This window comes from Vanacampus margaritifer, chromosome 3 (assembly GCF_051991255.1).
Source record: "Vanacampus margaritifer isolate UIUO_Vmar chromosome 3, RoL_Vmar_1.0, whole genome shotgun sequence".
NCBI classification, from domain to species: Eukaryota; Metazoa; Chordata; class Actinopteri; order Syngnathiformes; family Syngnathidae; genus Vanacampus; species Vanacampus margaritifer.
The window spans coordinates 17,718,548-17,741,423 of NC_135434.1; the positions used below are offsets into that span (position 1 = coordinate 17,718,548).

The window sequence follows — 22,876 nt, forward strand, 5'->3', positions numbered from 1 at the left end:
TTAACCAGATCGTTTTATAGCACTACTGTTACGTCCAATTGGACATAATGTGATCGCTTGACTGATAACTCATAACAATCATAAATTCCACTAAAAATAATGCTCTGTAATTAGTAGCAAATGGACATATTTTGATGGAAATTTTAAAATTGCTGTGAAGTGATGGTGAAAAAAATGCTTGTGGAGTGATTATCTGCGCTTACTTTGTTTTGTGCATTTTTAATGAGAAGGCAGGATAAGTGTTTGCATACAGAGTAGAAATAGACTGATATGTTTTTTCAAGGCCGATACCGATTATTAGTAGCGAAGGAGGCCAATAACTGATATTTGGAGCCGATTTTCATTTTCAGTAAAAGGGAAACAAATATTGGTGTGAAATTTAAAAAAAAAAAAACTTATTCCAGTTCTTAACTCAAATTTATTTAAAAAAAACTTTTCAGATTTGCAAAATGTATAGTCATATTTGTTTTTTAATTCAAGCAAAAGGTTCAGAGAATTTCCGGGGCCATCAGCGCATCTCTAAAAACTTAAATAAAAAGTAAATAGCTATGTATTGTTTTTCTCCAGTAAACAAAGTGTTCCAAAATTTCAAAATATCTGAAACGTTTAATTTTTCACTTATCTCTGTTATAACTTCAAAGGTACAAAGCGTCCCCAAAGTCAGCAGCATCTCTTAATAAAAAATTGTTTTTAGTTCCCTAAAGATAAGACAGTTTTAAATGAATCTTTTATCAGCCGTCAAGTTTATTAAAAGGGTCGATACCGATAGTCGTCGAAATTCCGAACATCTGGACCGATAATCTCTCTCTGCCCACCCCTGGCCACCCCCACATGTAGGGAAAGATTTTGATAGCTGTGACTTTTCTGCCATTTTCGCATGGATGCAGTATTTTTAGATCCCTTGATACTTTCTTTTTAGTAAAGACAGTCAATTAAAATCATTATTTTCATAGCATTGCAAGCAGACGAGATGGCTGAGATATCGCTGTTCATCATTGTAATCGTAGTATAGTATCGTGGCAAACCAAAGCAAAGCAATGGCATTACTAAATTAAACTCAAGCATTGCCATTTTTATTTCGACTTGTTCCTGCATTTTATTTCTTGAAACCGTGACAGTGGCTGTTATGAGAAATAATGACTTCTTGGTTACGGAGGAGGATTGTAATTGTAACCCACTGAAAACTTTCTGGCTCCCAGTTTGCATGCAACTCTGAACATAGATCATTCTGAATTTTGGTTAAGTAGCTATAAAGTAAGTGATTATGGGTAGCTATTATAATGGCATAGTTGCTTTTTTCGCAAGCTACACGCATGGCATTGTCAGTATTCGAAAGCAGTTACTTTAAGGTCAAACGTGTTCCCACCCATCCTTTTCCCAGTGCAGCCAATTTTCCTGAAAGTTTTCCCTCTATCAAATTGATCACAGGGGGATGAGGCTGAAGATCTTCCCGGAGAACAGGTCAGCGAGGAGCAGTTTATGGACGAGCATGGCAACATCATCACTAAAAAGGTCAGACACGTGCCGTTGTTCACTTATTGTGTAGAAGCATTTTATTGGGCACCAACAGTACAGTAGTTGGTAGCTTCAAAATTAATAAAAAAATTATACAAAGCAGTACAGCACTGTGATTTCTCCATGCCAGTCAGAATAAAAACTAACAAAATATTTTTATTATTATTACCATGGTTTGTAGTATTTTGATGATCCCAAAATGTGGCATGTTTCCTATTATAAATATGAAAATTTCCAAATGTGTTCAACTCCACCCCTGTGTATGTCAGATTGTGCGAAAGGTCGTGCGCCGAGGAAAGGGCGAGGACGGCGTTCAGGACGTGAGCGTGGACGGCTCACTGCAGGACGCCAACGAGCTGGAGGTGGACGCCGAGCAGTTCATGAGCTACGCCATCCTGGGCCGGGAAAGCAGCAAGGTGGGCTTCTGATCTGCAGCCTACTTGTGTCACCACCCCCTCCCCCACCCTCCTCCCCTCCCTTTAGCACAGATGGACTGAATCAAATCAGATGATGCAGTCATCTGATGTGGCGCTTTGAATGACGTCATGTATCTTGGTGAGGCTTGAGTGGGTTCCTGAATCAGGTCTTATCAAGATCAGCAAAAAGCTTAACATGCATGAGCTTCACTAGGATGGTGATGATTGTAAAAGCAGTTGGGAAGAAGCGTGTCATGGACAAGTGTGGAACCTCCAAAGTTGAACTCAATCCATTCTGTGATGCTGGTTGAATTCCATGTTGATCCCCCCCAATCATCTGGTCATCCATTTTGTAGAGCGCTTGCCCTCAGGTGTATCCTATGCTGACAAAAGGCAGGGTACACACTGGACTGGTTGCCAGCAATTACATGGCACTTATAGACAAAAACAACCGTTAAACAAGAAGACAAACCCCAAAAATTGTCATTACAATATTCTGATTAATATTGCGTTAGGGGAATATGAGTTCAAGGGAAAGTCAGCCCCCCCCAAAAACAATTCTTGACATTATGTTCTATGTAGCCCCACTAATTTAAATATGGTATTCTGGTTACTATTGCATTAGCGGAATAAGAGTTAAACAGTTATCAATCTCAGAAGGCGGCCATTTTGCCACTTGCTGTCGAGTGAAAATGACAATCACAGCTCAGCTTCGTAAAGCAGGTAAGCTGTGCTTGGTTGTTGCCTGAGCCCTGAGCAACTGTGATGTCATCTTCAGTCGACATCAAGTGGCAAAATGGCCGCCCCCCGAAATGGATAAAAACGGGTCGATTTTGCTGCATAACTCATACTCCACAAATGTAATATTAATCAGAATGTCATGTTTAGAATAGTGGGGTAACATATAACATATTTTTGTCCAGAAATGTTGATGGTTGACTTCCACTTTAAGCAGAAAAATCCACCCGTTTTTATCCATCTCAGGGGGCGGCCATTTTGCCACGTGCAAAATGGTGTCAGTTGTTCAGGTAACGACCAATCACAGCTCGCTTGTTTTCTGAACCTGAGTCGTCATTGGTTGCTTCCCACCACTCGTGCTTCTAGTTTTTAAATCAGAAAATCTAATGTTAAGTTCATCCTCTCACCACGCCTGTTGACATTCGACAGTGAAGACGTTTCGTCTGACATCTGAAGCATGTTTTTTTTTTTCGGAACATTTTGCTCGAACGTCATAGCGTTCACCTTCGGAGGTTCCGCTGTGATCTCTGCATGCAAGTGAAACAAAAATGCTCAGCTGCTGTCATTCCTCCAGCTTCAATGCTCACAAGTCACCCTATTCAAGTTTCCAGCTATTGTAACAATCACTGAACTGCACCTGCCTCACATGTTTGTCCCGTACCTTGACAAATGTGACATCATTCAAGTCTGCGCTATTCCAACTGAGACTGCGCGCACCCTTCATCTCTCCAGTCCACACGGTGTAAATGGTTCTTATCTCCAGCTGCCAGCCATCACTTCTGTCCTTGCTTGCCTGTTTACATATTTATATCTATGTATATCATTTATTTGTCCCCTTCCTTTCTTCACCTCTGACTGTTTCTTATTCTGTCCATCCTCTTCTTCTTCTTCTTTTTTTTTTTTGCCTCCCCGATTTCCCTCAACTTTTGGCCTCACTAATATTCCCTCCCACCTTTCGTTCCGCCCCTGTCATCCCATCTCTTCCTCCGACTGTAGCCCGATACTGTGGATACTGTGAAGAAAGGTGCTCAGATAGTGAAATGTGCCAGCCTGCGGAGAGTTAAGCAGTGAGGCAGGCTGAGCGCTGCTTTCCCGCAGGTACGGGACTCACCCACAGTGCGCCTCGTTATGACGTGTGCTGGGCGAGACCATTTAATCCACTCACCTCTGTGGATTAAATGCCACTGAATGTACCTTTAACTTCACCACTAATGCTACTGCAATGTGAGGAAGGATGAAGGATGGATAGTTTAACCTCAAATATTATTTTTTGATAAAGGACATTTTATTAGGTACACCTGCACAAGTTAATGAAATCCACTATGAGTAGTATATCCAACATTATTCATGTTCCAGCCATAAAGGGTTTGATTGAAGAAGAAAAACATTATTGTGGTTCTAATCTGTCATAACGCAGATCTCAGTATTGTGCACTACTACACTACAGCAGCAACAATTGCAATAATAAACATTTAAATCAATTATCAATATCGCAATTATTGCGTTTATTAGAAGCATTTATATGACGCTGGATTGGGTTATTGTGCAAGTGTACTTAAAGGGGAAGTCAACCCAAAAATTGTCTTTACAATAAAATGCTGTATGATTAATACGATCAATATTGCGTTTGTGGAATATGACTCAAGCAGCAAAATCCGCCCGTCTTTCTCCATCTCAGGAGGCGGCCATTTTGCCAATTGCTGTCAACTGAAAATGACATCACAGTTGCTCAGGTATGGGCCAATCATGGCTCACTTTTTTTCTGAAGCTGAGCTGTGATTGGTTGCAAAGAAATGTTTGGGGTTGACTTCCACTTTAATGGAGTGTCCTGTGAATGGAGATTGGGGGGTGGGTCGGGGGGGGGGGGGGGGGGTACTCTTGATTAGAAAGAAACTAATATGAAGATGTGTAAAAGAAAAAAAATAATTATGTTTGTCTTAAGTTCATGGTGGGTGGAGAAAATGTTTGTTGTTTGTTTTTGTTTAATAAATCTCTCTTGACATTTAAAAACTGCTAAATGAGTTCTGAAAAGGTTAAAGGTTGCCTGACACTGTTAAATTTGTATTTATTTATTTAGTTCTACCAAAGCAACATATTTATTTACTTATTTATTTTACCAAGGCAATTATTGCCAAATAATTATGGATCAATCTATAAATTGGAATTCAACTATGTTGTCGTTCTTCCAAAAGCTACAAATACTTTTTTTTCTTAATTTCTACTTTACATATATTTACACAATAATCACAACTCTTTACACTCACACTTGACCTACGTTGATCCTAAACACATTTTTATGTTAGCAACTAGCAAGCTAAGCTACTTGAAAGGCTTCAACAGGCACCGAGGCCACTCACACATATCAATCCATATCAGCATCCATATCAAGTCTGCCATGCGTAAATCCCAATGTGTTATTTCCTAGCATCGACATTATTGATTGATTCCCGTTTAAAACAATGTAAATCAACATTTTTTTATCCGGCAGTCTAACTTGTCGAGCACAGATCGATGTAGATGGATTGTAGATATATAAATCGATACATCAATGTAGTGGATGTAATGTTACTCTTACTAAATACAATTGAATCCTATCGTAATAATATTGGCAATACTTCGATCTGATCTAGGCACATGTTTTAACAGGACACTTTATATAAATATATATGTACCATGCAGTCACAAGACAACTGTTTTGTTTTTTCGTGTTTGTTGTGTCGTGCTGAGAAAAAGAACTAAGGTTTCTGTCAAGGTCAAAGCGACCTTAGTGTGTTCCTATGCGCGCACGTGTGTACGTGTGAGCGTGTGGTACTTGCCCTTTCCAACAGTGGGGCCATTACATTCCTTAGATTGTTGGCATTTCAAGTGCGTAAATGACAGCTGGATGTTAAATAAGCTCTAGCAGCCACTTTATGCTTGCTACATGTTGTTAACAGTATATCAAATGGTGGAGGATAGTTAAATGTCATATGGGAACATATTTATATCATAAAACAACTTGTATAGTGAACCCATGCCTTGTCACAGATTTTTACCTACATTAGTTGCTGCAAAACTCACACATTCTGTTTTTGTATTTGTTTTTTTTTGGTGCTGATTGCTTTGGCGCCATCTGGTGGTATCTTGTTGCCAATGAACTGTTGAGCTTGTACACTAACAGTATAACACTCACAGGCCTCTGTTCTTTCATCCGTGCGAAAAATGACTAATATTACTGCAATTTACTAAGTCACTTACAGTACTCTTCTTTGTGTTTGCATGACTTTATTATACTGCCCCCTGTGGCCAAGTCGCACACAACAGAAGGACCCACAGTGAGTGATGTACAAACTGTTTAAAGCGGAAGTCAAACTTTTTTTCTTTTTGCACCACCACTAGTCTGGTTCTGATTAATATTGAGTTTGTGGAATTTGAAATAAGCAGCAAAATGCACCCGTTTTTATCCATCTCACGTGGCGGCCATTTTGCCACTTGCTGTCAACCAAAAATAACATCACAGTTGCTCAGGTCACGACCAACAAGGATATATCTCAAATAATATCCCTAATTACAGCAGGGCTGCAGTGGTTCACTGTACATGTTGGTGACCCGAAAAGCTCAGCCAACATAGCTTGCATGCCAACTAGCCATTGTTATCATTTAAGAATGTGGTGTGGAGGAAATGGTGATTGTCCTAAATGAGCATCTGTTCCTCTGTCCTCAGAGTTCTCTGCAGGAGTCGAGTCAGTCCCCCAAAACCTCCTACATGGACACATGACCAGCAGCAGCTGACACAAAATGAAGAACACTCACAAACAAACAAAAAAGGCAGACAAAGGAAATGAATGGCACCAAATCACTGCTGTCGCACATACTGGAAAGATAATTGTAGTTTTTAACAATTTTTTTTTTTTTATTTAAAAAAATACAAATAAACAAAAAAAACAAGGACAAATTACTAAACTAGAAGCATGATTTCCTATAAAACAAAGAAGTAGCACCCAAAACATGCTTCCTGTTGTCTATGTCAGCATGAGCGACTGTCGCTGCATGGCCTGTCTTTACCTACAAATACCGAAGGGGGGCGGCGGGGAGGGGCACGGGGGCTTCTGGGGCGATTTCGACTGAGTGGATACAGGCAATGTGCGTTGTTACGTGTGATCCATTCAGGAATCTCCCCAAAAAATGGCCGCAAAAACAGCAACAATAGAGTTGAGAGTGTCGAGGCGACCTCTAACTTCTTTTACAGCAAAAAGAAACACTACAAATTGGAAGCTAACAGTGCTACAACCATCACTTAAGGATGTGTCTTGTACATACTGTGGGATGCACTACAGTAAACTGTATTGTTGCATAACATCCCACTGATGCTGCTATGATATTCGTCCCTCTTCTTCTCCCACCCAATCTGAACCAATACTGTATTATTCGATTATATATATATCGTTATGTGGACAGAAACATACAAATATGACTTCTCATGCTCTCCATGTGCTTTCCCCCCCCCTCTGAAAGGGTTCGATATGTCAGTCATTTTGAAGGCGGTCCTATACGACCTTCCCGCAATAAGAAGTGATAGATAATCTGAAGGAGTTATGTCACAATGTCCTTTTGCTCGTGAGTTTTTCATCATCATTATGAGCCAAAATGCAACGTCCCGTTTTGACCCTAAACAATGTAGCAGTTCCGCCCACATCCAGGAAGTCACCCTTATAACCATGAGGCAAAAAAGGATGTCCCCTATTTTGGTGAGGGCGGTCGATGTGTTGACTCTCGTGTTTGTGGACGTGTAGCAGAGCCGGCCAGCAATCACTGTGAAGAAAGACTGAGCCGCAACTGTGAGCCCGCCCTCGCTCAAGCGTCTTTAGTTGTCGTCGTGTCTCGTCGCGCTGACGAAGCAATAAGTGCGCTCATAAATGGAGAGAGGATCGATTCCGAGGTTCACAGTCGGGCTTTCAGTCTGTTAGTCGCAGCTTTACTCCATTCACAAATGATGTCAGTACATTAGAATTGCACATTTCATCACTTTGCCTCTTTGAAAACTATATTTGAAGTTATTTCAAGAGACCGTTTATTTGATATTAGGGGGAAATGTCCTCATGCTGATCATTCGTCGGTGTTTGTTTTGTTCGTCACCGTAAAAGATAATTCCCAAGTTGAAAGATTGATTCACTTTGGTAAATGTGCCATTTCATATCATTTGACTACCTGCAAGCCTTTTCTTTCTCGGTTGTGTTGACGACCAGTTATTAGTCTCACAAAAAGTTGCAATAAACATGGATCTATTATGTGTTTGTTTTTTAGCAGCCACAGATGAATGTAAAGTCTTGGTATTACTGTAATGGTTATGTGTTCATGTATTGACTATGTTATAGTAGATGAAAAGTATACCGTACACTCTGTATTTGCTGTTGTTCATCACCATCACTGCAAACATGTTCCACTCATTTGAATGAAGCCACAAACGTTTTTTGGTGATGCATTTCAATACACCAAGGAGGTAAAGAGAACGAGTGTGATGCTGTACTCCCCCTTATGTTTTGCTCATAAGGGCTTTGTTTTTGAAGCAGGGGCTGCTAACTGATGTCAGGGTTGGGTTGGGGTTGGGGATCTGCTCAAAAGCCAATAGATGGTGTAACAGAAAATCTCGCTGGCTCCAACGGTTCTATGAAGACAAGTATTTTCCCTCAACCTCGCCCACCCCCAATCCGATCCCCCACGCCTTACCCTATACTGTATAGTATATTCTTTCAAAGACTTCCACATGGTGACATGTTGAATGTGGAGGAGTCTTGCTATGTTGCACGCAGAGGGACGCTTTATTACTGATGAAGAGGCTACTGAAGTGACGCCATGCACCGATTCATGCAAAAATATTTCCATTGCAAAAATTAGGGAAGATGTACTGTATATTCCTTTTAGAATGGATGGATATTAACGCAATAGCATATTACTCAATACTAAGGAATGCAAATGCACACATGCACAGAAAATGTTTTTAACATAAAAAGGCTATATATAAATATGAATATATATAAGAATATATATATATATTTACTTAGAATGCTATGCACCCTTACGTGTCAACTGGGATTCTAGTTATGTTATGGATGTACTTTTAGCATCAAACCTTCAGATGTAGCTACAAAGAGACTGTTGACTTCTGGGTAATGCCTGCACCTGAGGATGAAAAAGGGTCTCGCGGGTATTTGAACTTGTTTTGTTTGCATTTTTTATTATTATGGGGAACCGAACATGAATTTTAAGTCGACATGTAAAAAAAAAAAAATATCTTTCAATCCAATCAAATCCGAGAACATCTGTTGACAACCTACTCTGTACACCAGCTCAACATTTACAGAATTAATAAAGAAATGCAATGTGTTTGTGTATGTTTTCTTTCTGATGAGACACATCATGCACCTCGATTTTTCACTATACACAAGATGCTGATAAAAAACTAAATATTAAGCACCTTGATTAATAATGCAGTACTGTTAAAATCTACACCCATAAAAAAAAAAATGTTAAGTTAGTTTGTACAAGACGCGCGCTTGGTAAAGCTAACACATCCTCTACATAAACTAGAAACGAAATATAAAACGTAAAATTATGAATATAAAAAATATTTTAACCGCCACCTACCTGACTGGAGCGTGCAACAGTAGTAAATCACCAAAAATAAATACATTATTAATAATAATATTATTTATTTATTTTTGCTGATTTACTACTGTAAGCAAAAATCTGCAAAAATGTATTGATTAATAGAAATAATATTAATTTATTTATTTTTGCTGATTTACTACTGTTCCAAACTCCATTCAGGTAGGTGGCGGTTGAAATATTTTTTTTATATTTATAATTTTATGTTTTATATTTTTATTTCATATGTATATAATAATAATAATAATAATAATCAAATGACTAACAAAACTAATTAGATGAGGTCCTAAATTTTGTCCTTGACGTTCACAAACCAGTTAAGTCCAAACAAGGTGCAGTAACAGTTGTTGGCCACTTGAGGGCGATGCATGCTTACCGTTTCCAGTTTCCAACGTTACTTAGCCAGTCTGTCTGGTGGTTTGGTTTTGTGTGTGTGCAAGTGAGGGGACGTGTTCAGGTCCTTTTAACAAAGAACCTGAACTACCCGTGTGTGTGTGCGAGCGAGCGAGCGAGCGTGTGCCTGCTGAAATGTGACTTCTTCTTTTTTAATACGCATTTCAATTATTTGCACTTAAGGTTATCAGGTATTTATTTGTGTTTATGCGAGAATACTCGTATGCGAGGCACGGCGTGGTGGTGGAAGAGCAACTGTGCTGGTGTACTTGAGTTGAACTAGATTTTTTTCGTTAGATCAATCCCACTTTAGTTTCAAACGTGTTGTTGTTTGGAGAACATGTCTACCGACTGCCAGACGAGCAATGCTACGGCCATCCCGTCGAGCAGGAGGGTGGCCATCCACGATGCCGAGCACATGCCGCAAGATTACTCCATTACTCCCGGTGGCACCGCTTTCAGCACCACTCCTGGTGGTACGTACATGTATTCGTCATCACCTTCACCTCGGTCATTTGTGTGCCCTATAAACGTGGATGGATGTTGCAAATTTGATTGGCGAAAGTGCATCCTGTTACAAGGTATGCTAATGCTATCTGCTATGGTTCATGGATAGAGCGTTGTTTTATGACCGTCACGAAATGGTTCAAGACGAGCAGCAAACTTTTAATGGCTTTTACAGATTGTTCTTTTTTTCCTTTCATTTTTCTTTTTTTTTGTACGCGGTATCACAAAAGTAAAAGTTCTTTTTGTACACTCTGCAAGTAAGTCGAAGATCAGCCGTAGAAGAACAAAATAAAACGGGAGTAGTAAAAAAAAAAAAAACACTTTTAGTATTCTCTCTGCAACTTCAAGTAATGCGAAAATGATGTACTGAATGAGTAATCTTGGATTTATGGTCTGGAGCGATTGTCTGACGCAGATGTGACGTCACTTCCGACCATTGCTGTAGGAATGTGTCAAGTGTCCGTATGTAGAGACGAAAATTACATCAACCATTCTCTGTACATACATACAATTAAAATGTAATACTATTTTTGCTTATTTTATTTGGTAAATGCTTTGATCAAACAAATACCTGTTTCCAAACGTACATTTCCCCATTTCTTGGTTGTATTTTACTCACTTCAAAAACTTTAAATCCTGAGCCTTGAATATCATTTTAAATGTAGTTAGTGAGTTCTTAATCAGTCTGTTTATTCCATCCATCAACTTTCTATACTACTGTACTTACCCTTTGGTAAGTTTGGTAAGTTAGTGATCCATCCATCACAGCTGACTTTTGGCAAGAGGCAGATACACCGCGGACTGGTCAGCAGACAGTTACAAGGCACATATACTGTAGGGTATCACGGGCCACAATGTAGTTATGGTTTCCTTCAGAGAGCTGTTATGACTTCAACCCCAAACAAATGTACTGTATGATTGGCGGCCCTATACATAAACACACCAAATTGAGTAACTAGTTTTGAAATCAGAGGCCAGTAAAAACTGTTTGTTCAAATATTATTATTTTTTTTTAAAGAGATTGGTAGCAAAAAAAAAATGCTTGCAATATCACTGTTTTTAAAAGTAAAGACAATTTGCAATTTTGATATTTTAGCAAGGAACATAAAGTTGATGCGCATAATTTTTAAATAAAATAATGTGGCGGCCCAGATCTGCCCACAGGCTTTAGGTTTTGTGCTGTAGACAAAGACATGACTGACACACACAATTTACAGACTTAATTGGCCTACCAAACATGTTTTTGGAATGAAGGAGAAAGCCAAAGTATCTGAAGGAAGCTTACGCAAGCACCGGGAGAACATGCCAACTCCACACAGGAATGTTGCAGCAGATATTCCAACCCTGAATTGCAAAAATATAGGGCGCTAACCAACAGTCCGCGTTGCTGATTTTTTTTTTTTTTAATCTATCTAAATTCATCTTTTTATTTTATATATTTTACTTTTTAAAAATTATTTATAAATATATATTTGTTGTTTGTGTTTTCACACTGAAGGTACAAGGATTATCTACGACCGAAAGTTCCTGCTGGGGTGTCGCAGCTCTCCTCTGGCCAAGACCCCCCCGCGAGCTCTTCCAGACATCCCCGGTGTGACGAGTCCTCCCACGGCAGGATCCAATGAGAAGAAGGCCAGCGATGGAGAGCTACTAAATAACAGAGGGGCAACTGCTAGCAACGCTAATGGTATGTTCAACAGAGCAGCTCTGTTTTCTTCAATCTGACAACATCTTCATGCATGTAAACATTAAAAGCTACCTTAGTTTAGTGAATGCAAACCATAATAGGTGCGATAAAGCAAGGACGATCTTTATGAAGTGCACATGTAACGTTTTATCATTTGTTAAAAGGAACCCGACTGTAATGACAAGGCTACTCCATATGATTTATTTGGTTGTTACCAACTATGAGATTCATTTTTCAAAAAAACATTTCCAGTTTAATGCATTTTTTTATATATGAATATTTAATGTATTTCTTTTTGGTGTAATTTGTGTATTTATTTGCATGCTTTCCTGGGCATGCAGAAATACGAACTGTGTGTGTTTGTGTGTTTTTAAGGTGATGATGCACAGTTTGAAATGGACATCTGAGTGGTCGAAGAGTCGTGTGAAAAGGACCATCAAGATGCTATGAAAAGAATTCCGGGGGGCTGCCATCTTGTCCGAAAGGCGATTTCCTCAAGATGGAGTCACATTTATTATTATTATTATTATTATTATTATTATTATTCCCCATATCTGCCTTAAGGCTCCAAACAAGTGTGCCTTACTCCAAGTTGAAAAGTTTCCCTTACCAACAAGCATGTTAGCATACTGTAAACTATCAGACAATCAGAATGAAAGGGACCAATCCCCAATAATTTGTACCACAATATGCAATTATTTCCACACACGCTTACTGATGCTGCCTTGAAATGTCCAAGATATGTCATTTAATGTGGGACTTCAAAACAGGCTCATTTCTATAAATAAATTTAAAAAAGTGCCATTTTAAATCTAATCTGTCACTTTGTAAGTCACATTAAAGAAAATGCAATACTACATTCTTGTGCATATTGTATATTTTTGTGCATTTGTAATCTGCTTTTGCCTCCACTCGTTCAACAATTGCTTGTTTAAAGGATAATCATAAGTAACGAGTAAAGACTACCTCGATTTGAACTTGAGTGCATTTTTGTTATTTTGTCAATGTATGAAAACCTGTTTTAACTCAAGATGTGTTTGGGAGACCTTGCAGAGTCATATCAGCAGAATTCCTCCCAAGTGCTCACCACCAAACCCGCTGATAAGCTCAGTCAGCTGCCTGCGCCGAAAAGAAAGGTCAATATACACTTGCAGGGCAACTAACTCCTACTACCGTCTTATCAGCTAAACAAAACGGGCTCACTCATTTAGAACGTTTGGAACTGTCGTGGTGTAACATGCGTCTAATAAAGCCTAAAACATACTTTTTATTCAAACACATTAATGCCATCACTTAGTATGACAAGTTTTCTCACTTTCTGGAGATGTGAAGACCAGATGTCCCAATACTTTTGTGCCTATAGTGTACCTTATGTCAGTGGTCCCCAACCTTTTTTTTCACCACGGACCGGTTTATACATGTCCACAACTTTGGCGGACCGGCAACCCAGTGGGTGCTTGGCTGTTCGTCGGCTGATTAATAAAAGTCTACGACAACAAACGCAAGTCCACTACCATAACAAGGGTAACAAAACGCGACTAAGATAATTAGCATCTTGACATGTGTCAAGAGTCCGTCGTAAGCAAAGAGAATCTGGTCACTTTTCAAAATAAAATATTTTTAAGCCTCGGCTAATCAATTAACCGGAAGTACAGTAAGTTTTTTTTTTTATTCTTTCAACTGTGCGGCCCGGTCTAAAGGTGTCCACGGCCCGGTACAGGTCCGCGGCCCGGTGGTTGGGGACGGCTGCCTTATGTGACTGACAAAATAACGGACGCATGGCCATGACTGCTGACTAGCCGAGCAAGACGACATCTGTCTGCTTGTCTTGCTGGACGCAAGGTGTGGATTGGACACTTTCATGTGATCACTTCCAGTCCATCCTGTCCTCCTTCACAGTAGCCTCCGCATCCAGACGCTTGCGCCTGCCCGCCGCCCCCGCGCTGGCCTGTTTATTTGGCCTCAACTCTCTCCTTGTCACCTCTGCTTCCTGACAACCCTCATGTCAACAAACAAGTGCTACTGCTTTTTTTTTCTCTTCCCCACACTGATCCATCGCAGGCAGCACGAGTGATCACAATCCACAAAAGAGGCCAGAGATGCCCGCTAATGATTAATCATGTGACCTCCGCATAGAATACACAGGAGGGTCAAGATATCAAAAACTCTGAACACAGGTTATCAAGTCACACCGAAAAGTTCATCCGCTTTGGTGTGGTGTGATAGCTGAAGAGCAAATATTTAAGATTTCTGTGTCTGGGTGTAGAAAGGGCACATGTATAAAAAACATTGCTTGAACTTCACTAATATATCTTGTGGAACCAACTATGAGCTCAAATTGATCAAAATAAAATTAAAAAAAACATTCATGTGGACTGTCACTTCCGAATTAACACTCATAATAGATACTGTATTTCATTTAACACAAACCACATTGACAAGACCAAGACTGTCTGGTAGTGCTGTAAAAAAAAAAAATCTACAGAAGAGCTCCCAATTGGTGACATTTTGCCCCTAAAATTTGAGACAGTGCAACAACAAAAAAATGTATCCACTCACGCCAGTTCAACCACTAAATTAGCAGATTAAAAAAAAAAAAAAGTATTTTTTGTCATTACTGTTGTTAAATATTTGTCATTGCTGTCAAATCTCGAGGCCTACTCCTCCACACTTCAGCTCATTTATCAGTAATATAGTGGAAATGAGTATGATGACTATTTACTTTGCAAGTCTACCGGTATATATAGCGTGTGCCCTTAAATTTTCTATGTATGCCCCTAAAATTCCCGGTTAGGTGAACCTATGCTCCTTTAAAAAAAAAAATGTCTGGAGCCCAGCTCTACAACTAATTATCCTTTTGTGTTAGGTATAACTACTGTATATGTTAATTTTAGGAACGTTCTATACTTTTTTTTTTTTTTTCAGAACGATACCAGGATTAATGCTCAACTCTTGAGTAGTCACCGATACCAAGTACTGATGATAGCCTACAACTAGTACATTACATTTCTATTATGCCAATGACAGGTACTATATACCATCCATATAGCTTTTCTCATTAAAATTGCATGAAATTGATAACTAAATAAATAAAATGAGATTAATAATCCAGTGTCCCATTTAAAATATGTGGTTAAGCAACTACTTACTGATACTGGTATCGGCCGGTATCGTGAGTACTCAATACCTTGAATTAAGGCCAATATCAGCCCGACAACAATACATGGTATCAGTACTCGCCTATCCCAAGTTTATTTAGATATATTGTCTTGGAAGAATATAGATCCCCCACCAGTCATATAGCTAAAACAAATAATGATATTGATGAAATATGTGTAATGACATTTATTTTTTTTTGTCTAGTTGAATACTCCTTGGTCTCAAATGCATTGTATGATTAATTTATACATTGCTGGTCATCTAATATAGCCTATCCATTTACGGTATTTATCCTGTTCATATTAGATTTCAGTGGTGACCCATTAAAGCCCTTACATTTACAACCTCAATTCTATTTCTCTCTCTATATATATATAGATATAATTATTGATATATGTCTTGATTCTACCTGAACTTGTGCCATGCATGGAATTGTATTAATGTATTCTCTTTTCTTTATTTTGTAGTATTTCTCTTGGCTGCTCTGCTTCCTGTTTATTTATGTGGTTGTTGAATTGATTATCCAATCAGATTTCAACTTTGTGTTGCCATGTCAATCTAATCTGTTTTCACATTACAACTGTTGCTGTTATCCAATCAGATTTCAAATTCATCTCACAGGCCACAACCCATTTGTAGTGATCTGCAACATAAATGCATTTAAAAATCAGGATTTCTGATGACAGTTGTTCGAATTGTTAATCCTTTTGTATGTTGTTGAAAAAATATTGACACAGCCACCGTAAAGTATCATCATGCCATTGTTCAATTGTTTAAAAAAATATATCAAGCACAACACTGATGTAAAAAATAAAGTTTTAATATATTTGGGATATTTTCTGTACAGAATATACAATATAGAACATAAATAGATAAACGTTCACATATTAAAGTCATAATCAAGTATTGTATGAACGATGATGTTTCCATCCCTCGTTGCCAGGGACGATGTTGGTTGAGCACTCAGTGACAGCCGCACTCTTCGACGATCATGTCCTCGTGATGGCGCAGGGTCAGGTCGTCGTTCTCATAGTACAACATGGACAAGGGTCCGAGGCGCGTCGGTACACAGGACGGGCAGCTCACCCTCTCAGGGTGGTGGTACTTCAAAAGACTCTGTAAAAACAACAAAATGAGACCAAAAATGAGTCGGCACTCCTGCTTGAGTGATGTTGAACCTGCACACAGTTCAATCTTCTTACTTGCATGTACGCGTGGTTGGTGGGCTTGAAGGATTCGTCCAGCGGTGTGGGACACTCGCCCTCGCAGCGATAAGCGTTGAAGCGTTTGGGGTGCACGATCCACTCGTCCCAGCCGATGTGGTCGAAGTCCACCCACATGTCCACTTTGCGACAAAGTGGCCGCTGCGCGCCGTCGGGCGCCGCGGTGGGCCCGAACCCAGGGCCGGCCGCCGCCATCACCCTCTCCATCCTGTTCCTTTTGCGGCGCCGGCTTTGACTTTCGCCGCTGCCTCGCTCCATGGTGACGTACTTGGAGTTCTCCACAGTGTGTATGAGGCTGTAGGCCGAGTGACCCTCCTGAGGGAGGTCATGTTTCAAGAAGATCACCATCATTGCCCGAGCAGTGATCGGACGACTTTGCCTTCCTGGATTCTTGATGAGAGCCTTGATTGGTATCTCCCCAAAATCCCCAGAACCGCTCCCGAGGTCGGGTTCGGGTTCTGCCGAGCCCTCCTGGCTCGACAATCTGTCCGCTTGGTAGAGCCAGTACCTCAAAAGAGCGCTGACGTTAAAAACCTTCCATGAAGACTTGCTGGCGGCTGCGCTGACGCTGCCCAGGAGGAGGCGCTCATCCTGACACGGCGGACCCTCGTCATGCTCACAGTTTCTGGAGTGATACAAATCCACGACGGTTCGCTTGTGTGCCGATCGGCCCGGCAGTCGGATGCGGAGCTCTGCTAAGTGGACTCTGTCGCTGGTCGAAATGGACGACATGTCGAAAGTCGCGGCCCATCTGTCGCCCGCTTGATGGCAACCTGGGGGAAAAGAAGTCAAGATGTGAAGGGAATATTTGCTTGATATCTTGCTAGTGCTCTGAATTATGAAAGAAAACTAGAGCACTGTGAATACGTAAATGCTCAAACAGAATGATTTTGAGCATTTATTTGATATCCTTGATATTTCCATGATCTTAATGTCAATGTCCAATGCTGAATTGACTCCTACAGAGTTGATTTGAACACTTTTTCAGAGTTTATTTAGAAAGTACATTTTTAACTTACTAAGCAGAGTTAAATCCACACTATAGGAGTAGACAAGTAACTCTTCTCATACACATCTGTTTTGTCTCTCAGTCAGTGTAACTCAATAAACGTTTACCCCGACTGGATCCTCCGTACCGTTTATCCTAAATCAGCGGTTCTACACACTGAGCCGTCCAGCCACAGCATCTTTCTCTCAGTCTTTGAATATTAATTTCATTGTAAACAATTGTGTCCAACTTTGAATTGAAGACCATATTTTTCAACCCAACTAAGTTGAGAACATTTCTTTCGAAGAAAGCATTTCAAGCATGCTGTTGACCACAATCTCTCTTCTGTGAGTGAAAATGACTTCATGGGTCCAAACTCCCCCCAAAATTTCTTATGTCAGTGCTTCCAAATGAAAAGCAAAAAGGAAAGGAGGATGAGGAAAATGGCGCTGATTTGTCTCTCTCAAATTGGAAAAGTGCAGGTGCAATGGCAATAACACTTTCCATACACACCATTGAACTGAGAAAATTTTAAAATTACACTTTAAAAGTTCAAATTAACTCCTGCAAACTTTACTCTTTCTGCTTTGTCCTCACTAGTAAAACAATTCATTTTCTGGGGGTTGATCATGTGACGCTAGCAAACTGAGCCATGATTGGTCGTTAAATGAGTCCTGAGCACACGTGATATAATTTTCAATCGACAGCAAGTGACAAAATGCGCATGAAAAATAATGACGTTATCAAATTGATTCTAGACAGAAGAAGTATCCCTTTAAGGTCCATGTAGAACACTATTAGTCCTCATTAATTCAGCACATTGTAGAATAACTGTCTTCCCAGTGAACATTTTTCCACATGACAATTTTGCCACACTAGTAACTTGTAGTTGTCCTACAATAACAACTACAAGTTACTAGTGTGGCAAAATTGCACACTAGTAGACAACACCATTCTAGTAGTACTACTAGATTACTACTCAATTGATTAACATTTTTCACGTCATTAAGGTACTATAGTTAACTAAAACAAAAAAAAATAAAAAACAATAAAAAATGCTTTCATTCTTTTTTAAAGGGACTATAACGAAACTACATCTTACATACATCTTAAAAGCACTGTGACTGCAATTATAGTGAAAATGTACTTAGCTTTTGTTTTTGTCAATTAATATCATGTGAGCTTTTGAAGGTAATTTTTAATGTGTGTGCGTGTGTTGAAAAAAAAAGGTTTTCTCTTTCTTTTAGTTGTACTTGACAAATACTCCATGTATTAAAAAATAAAAAATAAACCTAACACTAAAACTAATAAAACAAAATTAGAACAAATCATTTTCAAAAGTAAAAACTGATCAAAACTAACAAACCTGCTCTAAAAACTATTCAAAACTAACTGAAAAAAAAAAGTCAAAACGAACTAAAAACTAACTATAATAAAAAACTAACCAAAACTATTATAACCCTGGTTACTGCTAGGTAGCATGCAGATGTAAACTAGTGTACAGTTTTTCCTCAATGGTACCATGTAGTGGCTGAATTGACTTACTAGTGAAGACAAAGCGCGTACTAGTACAGTACGTGGACCTTCAGCTGGTTATGATAGTGACTGCACAAAGCAGATCCTTGGACAAATGTCAAAACACTGAGGTGGGAGGCTGAACAGGACAGGATGTGTATTGACCCCCGTGCAAGGCCGTCTGAGGGCTAATATACACACCGTCCCACACACATAAAACGGACAAAGCCTTTCAAGTGGAATCAGCATTTTGACACTTGCTGGGCTGTAAAAAGGGGAGGGTCAGATGATAGATAACAGCAGTGGGAGATCTGCTGGCGAAACCAAGAGCAAACAGAAAACCATTCCGTTGACTCACCATTTGCCATGAGACTGACCACGGAGTCCGACTCTTGAGCTGGCCGACTGTCACCAATATCGCCCGCCGCCCTGAAGTGGCGATACAGCTGCATCATGTATGGAGGGAAGCTGCCGCGAGGGTGCAGGGAAACGTTCCTTGGGGCGACGCCGCTCTCCCGGCCTGCGTGATCCTCGGGCCTCCGCGTGGACGAGACCAGGCCAAAAGAGCAGAAAAGAAGCATGTAGAAAGCCATTTGCAGAAGCCAGAGGTTTAGGTCTTCTTCCTTCTTTCCTTCCTTCCCGCAGCTGGCCTCAGGTTGAAGTGATGTACAGACAACTGCAGACTGGCCCCCTTTATAGCAGACAGCTGCCCTTTGATGACCCCTGACCACTCCAGGAATCCCAATGCGCCCTCTGATCATCAGAGCACATCAGAGACCACCACAAACAGAACCAAAAAAAAAAAGAAAAGACTATTTAGCCAAGGTCATTGTCCTGTCACACTGCGCTGATCTTCTGTAGTCACTCCAATGCCTTCATCCTCTGGACAAGCAGGAATCAGTTAACAAATAACACCGACAATGCCGTTCACACCTCAATCTTAACTAGAAGCGAGACAAGACCACCAAAGTGGAATAGAGAAACGTTTATTAAGACACAAACACTCAGGAATGTATTAAAGACGCACACACACAAAATAATGCAACAAATATCACATTACTGTCACAAGTGATGATTATTGTCAGACAGATGAAAAATGAGCCAAAATATGCCTTTACAAAAATAACAATACTCACAATTTGCAGTTCATAGTGGTGTAAAAAGTCGTCATTTTTTGTTCTCACGTATTGAAATAGGGTGAATTAATACCTCAAACAGCAAATTAAAGAATTAGCGTTATTTTATCTAAAGGCATAATTTTGATGCAGCTCTTCTATCAGATCGTGTTCATTAACGTGTGTACTTAGCAAAATGTTCAGTAGGTGTAACTGTAACAGAATAAAATGTCGCCCCCCAAAAAAACATTAACCTAAAAACAGTGCGCTTCTTTCCATGTGGTCCAACAGTAACTGCATCTTATCTTATAGTCAACTATTTAATGACTTCATTGAACTTGAGTCTCTGCCAGGACTCGTGCGTGTCACACACGTGCTGATCATGCTCTCCTCATAAAGCAGAGAAGAAATCCTTCACCTGAGAAAGGATGAGAAACATCATTCATGGCTGAAAACAAGACACAATCGTGATTCCAATGTGAAAGTGGGCCCTCTTGTGGCGAGCGTTTGCATGGCAGCAACAATCTTAAAGGGATACTTAACTCATTTCCAGCCATTTTCAGCAGTAAAAAGTTAATGTTTTGTCCTGAATTGATTTGATAACTTCGTTTTTTATGTACAATTAATAGCTTTAAAGACAAATTTAATAACGACGACGTGATGAACCATGATTGGCCGTTACCTGTTTCGTCAACAGGTGATGTCATCTTCAGTCGACAGCAAGTGAAAAAATTCGTTTTTAAAGGTATTAAGTGTTCATGAAAAATAATGAAGTTACCACATTAATTATAGACAAAATATCATCTTACTGTTGAAAAAGGCTCAATGAGTCAAGTATCCTTTTAGAGTCATCTCACCTGCGTGATGAAATTCGTCTGTGCTGTTGAGTCACTCTGAAACTCCACACTGGCATCCAGCTCCAGCACGGGGATCTTTTTCAACCACTCAAAATGGATCCTGAGAGAAGATAGTGGAGCCATGTTACACTTTGACCAAAAAGAAAAAAAACACAGTTTTGCAATAACATTCGATGATGTCCAATATAGAAATTCTGCCTTCACAAGATGACACTATTAAACAAGTCTAACCACTATTGCCGCTGTAATAGAAGTGAGGAAACACATGCAGAAAAGTATGCAGGAGTGAGTCATTCCCAGTTCACTCACGCAGTTGTTTTCTCCACAAGCCATCTTTCATGATGCTCATGCAATTTGCGGAGATAATCCAGCTGCACAGTCGTCTCCTCCGGCCTCCCTCGCCGCTGCAGGCGCTCCATACATTTCTGACAAATACATTGTTTGTTAGGAATTCCACACAAACTTGATACCTTTAATGGCAAAGCGCTTGTGCAGACCTCCGGAGGTGCTTTGAGATAGATGATGCCTTCTAGCGCCACCTGGTGTCCAAACTGTTCCACGAGCAGCGAGTGCCAATCCTGGTAGACTGCCCACTCTGTCGGGTTGATACAACCCAGCTCATACATGTTCAGGGCAAAAATGTATCTGGGAGGGAAAAGCATGAGACAATATTTAAAAGTCAAGTAAATAGTGCAAATGGCAGACCTTAGCCAGACACTCACAATTTCTCTCCTGTCAGGTGAAAAGTATCTTATATTCCTTTGATATTATGAATATATTATATGAATGAAACCATCATCTGCTCACGCCAACCCAGTTATTCGACAGAGCACCAGAAGACCTCTGGTGCCATCAAGCATTTATCTCACTGACCTGTCGCTGTAGATGGAACGCTCATAAACCTGCGCTGGGGTTCCCTGTGAGGTGGGCGGGCGAGCAGGCATCGGCCGCAACTGTGTTTTGAAGCGGCTCATGCATGAGTACGTCTGAAAGGTGTAGGACCAGCGCTGAGGATCTTTGTACATCATCTCCAGCAGGTTGCTCACCGTCTTCTCCTGTGAAGAAGAAGCAGCAGAGATCACACAAATGACATGCACAATACAATTCAAAAAGGAAGGAAGGACCCACCTTTGAGGTCCCACTGTCAATGTTCTGCCATTTGCTGACAGGTTCTGTAACCACCTCCCAGTATGGACAAGCTGCTGTCAAGAGTCTTGCAAAAGTGGACTTTCCAACAGCTAATATTTCAAAAGACATTAGTACTCTGGGAGTCGCTCACACACACTTTCTGGAAAACGCATCTTACCGATATTTCCCTCAATAGAAACTCTCTTCAGTGCATCTTGAGTCGAAGCTGCTGCACTTGTGCGCATTCTTTTCGCCATGGTACCTCCGTTTTGTTTTGGTTGTGTAATTCCTCGGAGGCAGTTGTCACGGGTCTCGCAATGTCTCAAGCGCTGCAAAACACTTGACTGCGGTTTTGATTTGTAAAAACGATTTAGGAGAATGCACCTGTGCAGGAAAATCATGATGCTAGGTGGCAATAAGACCACTCATGTCAACTGCTGCGTTGTTATCGAGGGCTTGAGGCATTCATGCTAAATACAAGATCGTTTATCTCCAGCGACTCTATGACAACCAAACGAAATATTTACTGTAGTAGCACTTGCAAGTACCACTGCGTTTTGTCATGTGGTTATTGGCAAACCACGTAACATGTAGTACAATAACATACTGTACTACATCCTTCGGCATGAGGTAGCGAACGGATTACCCGGAAGTACTTGATATTACGTCCGCCATTTACTGTCGCAAAACATAAATACCCACGTCGCAAAAAGCCTGTTCGAAGAGTTAAGATTAAGTTTTATTTTTACTCTGATATTTATATGTTCACGGCCACATTTGTCCACGGAGTTATTTCTTGCTTTCAACTACTGCAGTTATATTTTCTTTACTCTGGTTTTCAGCCTAACACTAACAGTAATTATCACTAATTGTCCGGAGGGTCCTAAAAACCTTCCAAATTGTATTTTTGTTGTCAAATTCTACGTTGCAGGTTTTAAGACCTAAAAATGTATAATAATAGAATAAAACTTCTTAAAATGAAATTCTACT

The 22,876-nt window shown here is 40.1% G+C and overlaps 4 protein-coding genes across 11 annotated transcripts in view; 2 read left to right on the forward strand and 2 right to left on the reverse strand.

Moving 5' to 3' along the window:
• Positions 1-9,032, forward strand: part of ank1a (ankyrin 1, erythrocytic a) — a 108,976-nt gene extending 99,944 nt beyond the window's left edge. For 6 of the 7 annotated variants that reach the window (XM_077562379.1, XM_077562384.1, XM_077562380.1 and 3 more), the window contains 4 exons: positions 1,429-1,512; positions 1,785-1,931; positions 3,666-3,767; positions 6,373-9,032. In XM_077562379.1, the coding sequence (XP_077418505.1) occupies positions 1,429-1,512; positions 1,785-1,931; positions 3,666-3,740 (306 nt within the window). In that variant the 3' untranslated portion in view covers positions 3,741-3,767; positions 6,373-9,032. The remainder of the gene's footprint in view (positions 1-1,428; positions 1,513-1,784; positions 1,932-3,665; positions 3,768-6,372) is intronic. The other variant, XM_077562377.1, reaches the window with a different exon arrangement.
• A 674-nt stretch (positions 9,033-9,706) lies between these two features.
• LOC144049565 (eukaryotic translation initiation factor 4E-binding protein 2-like) lies at positions 9,707-12,758 on the forward strand. The gene is made up of 3 exons (XM_077562584.1): positions 9,707-10,183; positions 11,713-11,901; positions 12,277-12,758. Exons 1-3 carry the CDS (start codon positions 10,048-10,050, stop codon positions 12,306-12,308), a joined length of 357 nt encoding a protein of 118 aa, XP_077418710.1. The 5' UTR covers positions 9,707-10,047; the 3' UTR covers positions 12,309-12,758.
• Positions 12,759-15,937: 3,179 nt separating this feature from the next.
• Positions 15,938-19,610, reverse strand: spaw (southpaw). Of its 2 annotated transcripts, none has more exons than XM_077561337.1 (3): positions 19,145-19,610; positions 16,263-17,056; positions 15,938-16,176 (listed from the first exon to the last, which is right to left on the reverse strand). In XM_077561337.1, exons 1-3 carry the CDS (start codon positions 19,545-19,547, stop codon positions 16,024-16,026), a joined length of 1,350 nt encoding a protein of 449 aa, XP_077417463.1. In that variant the 5' UTR covers positions 19,548-19,610; the 3' UTR covers positions 15,938-16,023. The 2 variants fall into 2 exon arrangements, with proteins under 2 accessions (XP_077417463.1, XP_077417465.1); XM_077561339.1 differs by lacking the exon at positions 19,145-19,610 and adding an exon at positions 18,817-19,104.
• A 146-nt stretch (positions 19,611-19,756) lies between these two features.
• On the reverse strand, positions 19,757-22,735 carry dguok (deoxyguanosine kinase). Its single transcript, XM_077561343.1, has 7 exons — positions 22,065-22,735; positions 21,887-21,996; positions 21,632-21,813; positions 21,256-21,403; positions 21,068-21,183; positions 20,759-20,858; positions 19,757-20,319 (listed from the first exon to the last, which is right to left on the reverse strand). Exons 1-7 carry the CDS (start codon positions 22,285-22,287, stop codon positions 20,293-20,295), a joined length of 906 nt encoding a protein of 301 aa, XP_077417469.1. The 5' UTR covers positions 22,288-22,735; the 3' UTR covers positions 19,757-20,292.
• Between the last annotated feature and the right edge of the window lie 141 nt (positions 22,736-22,876).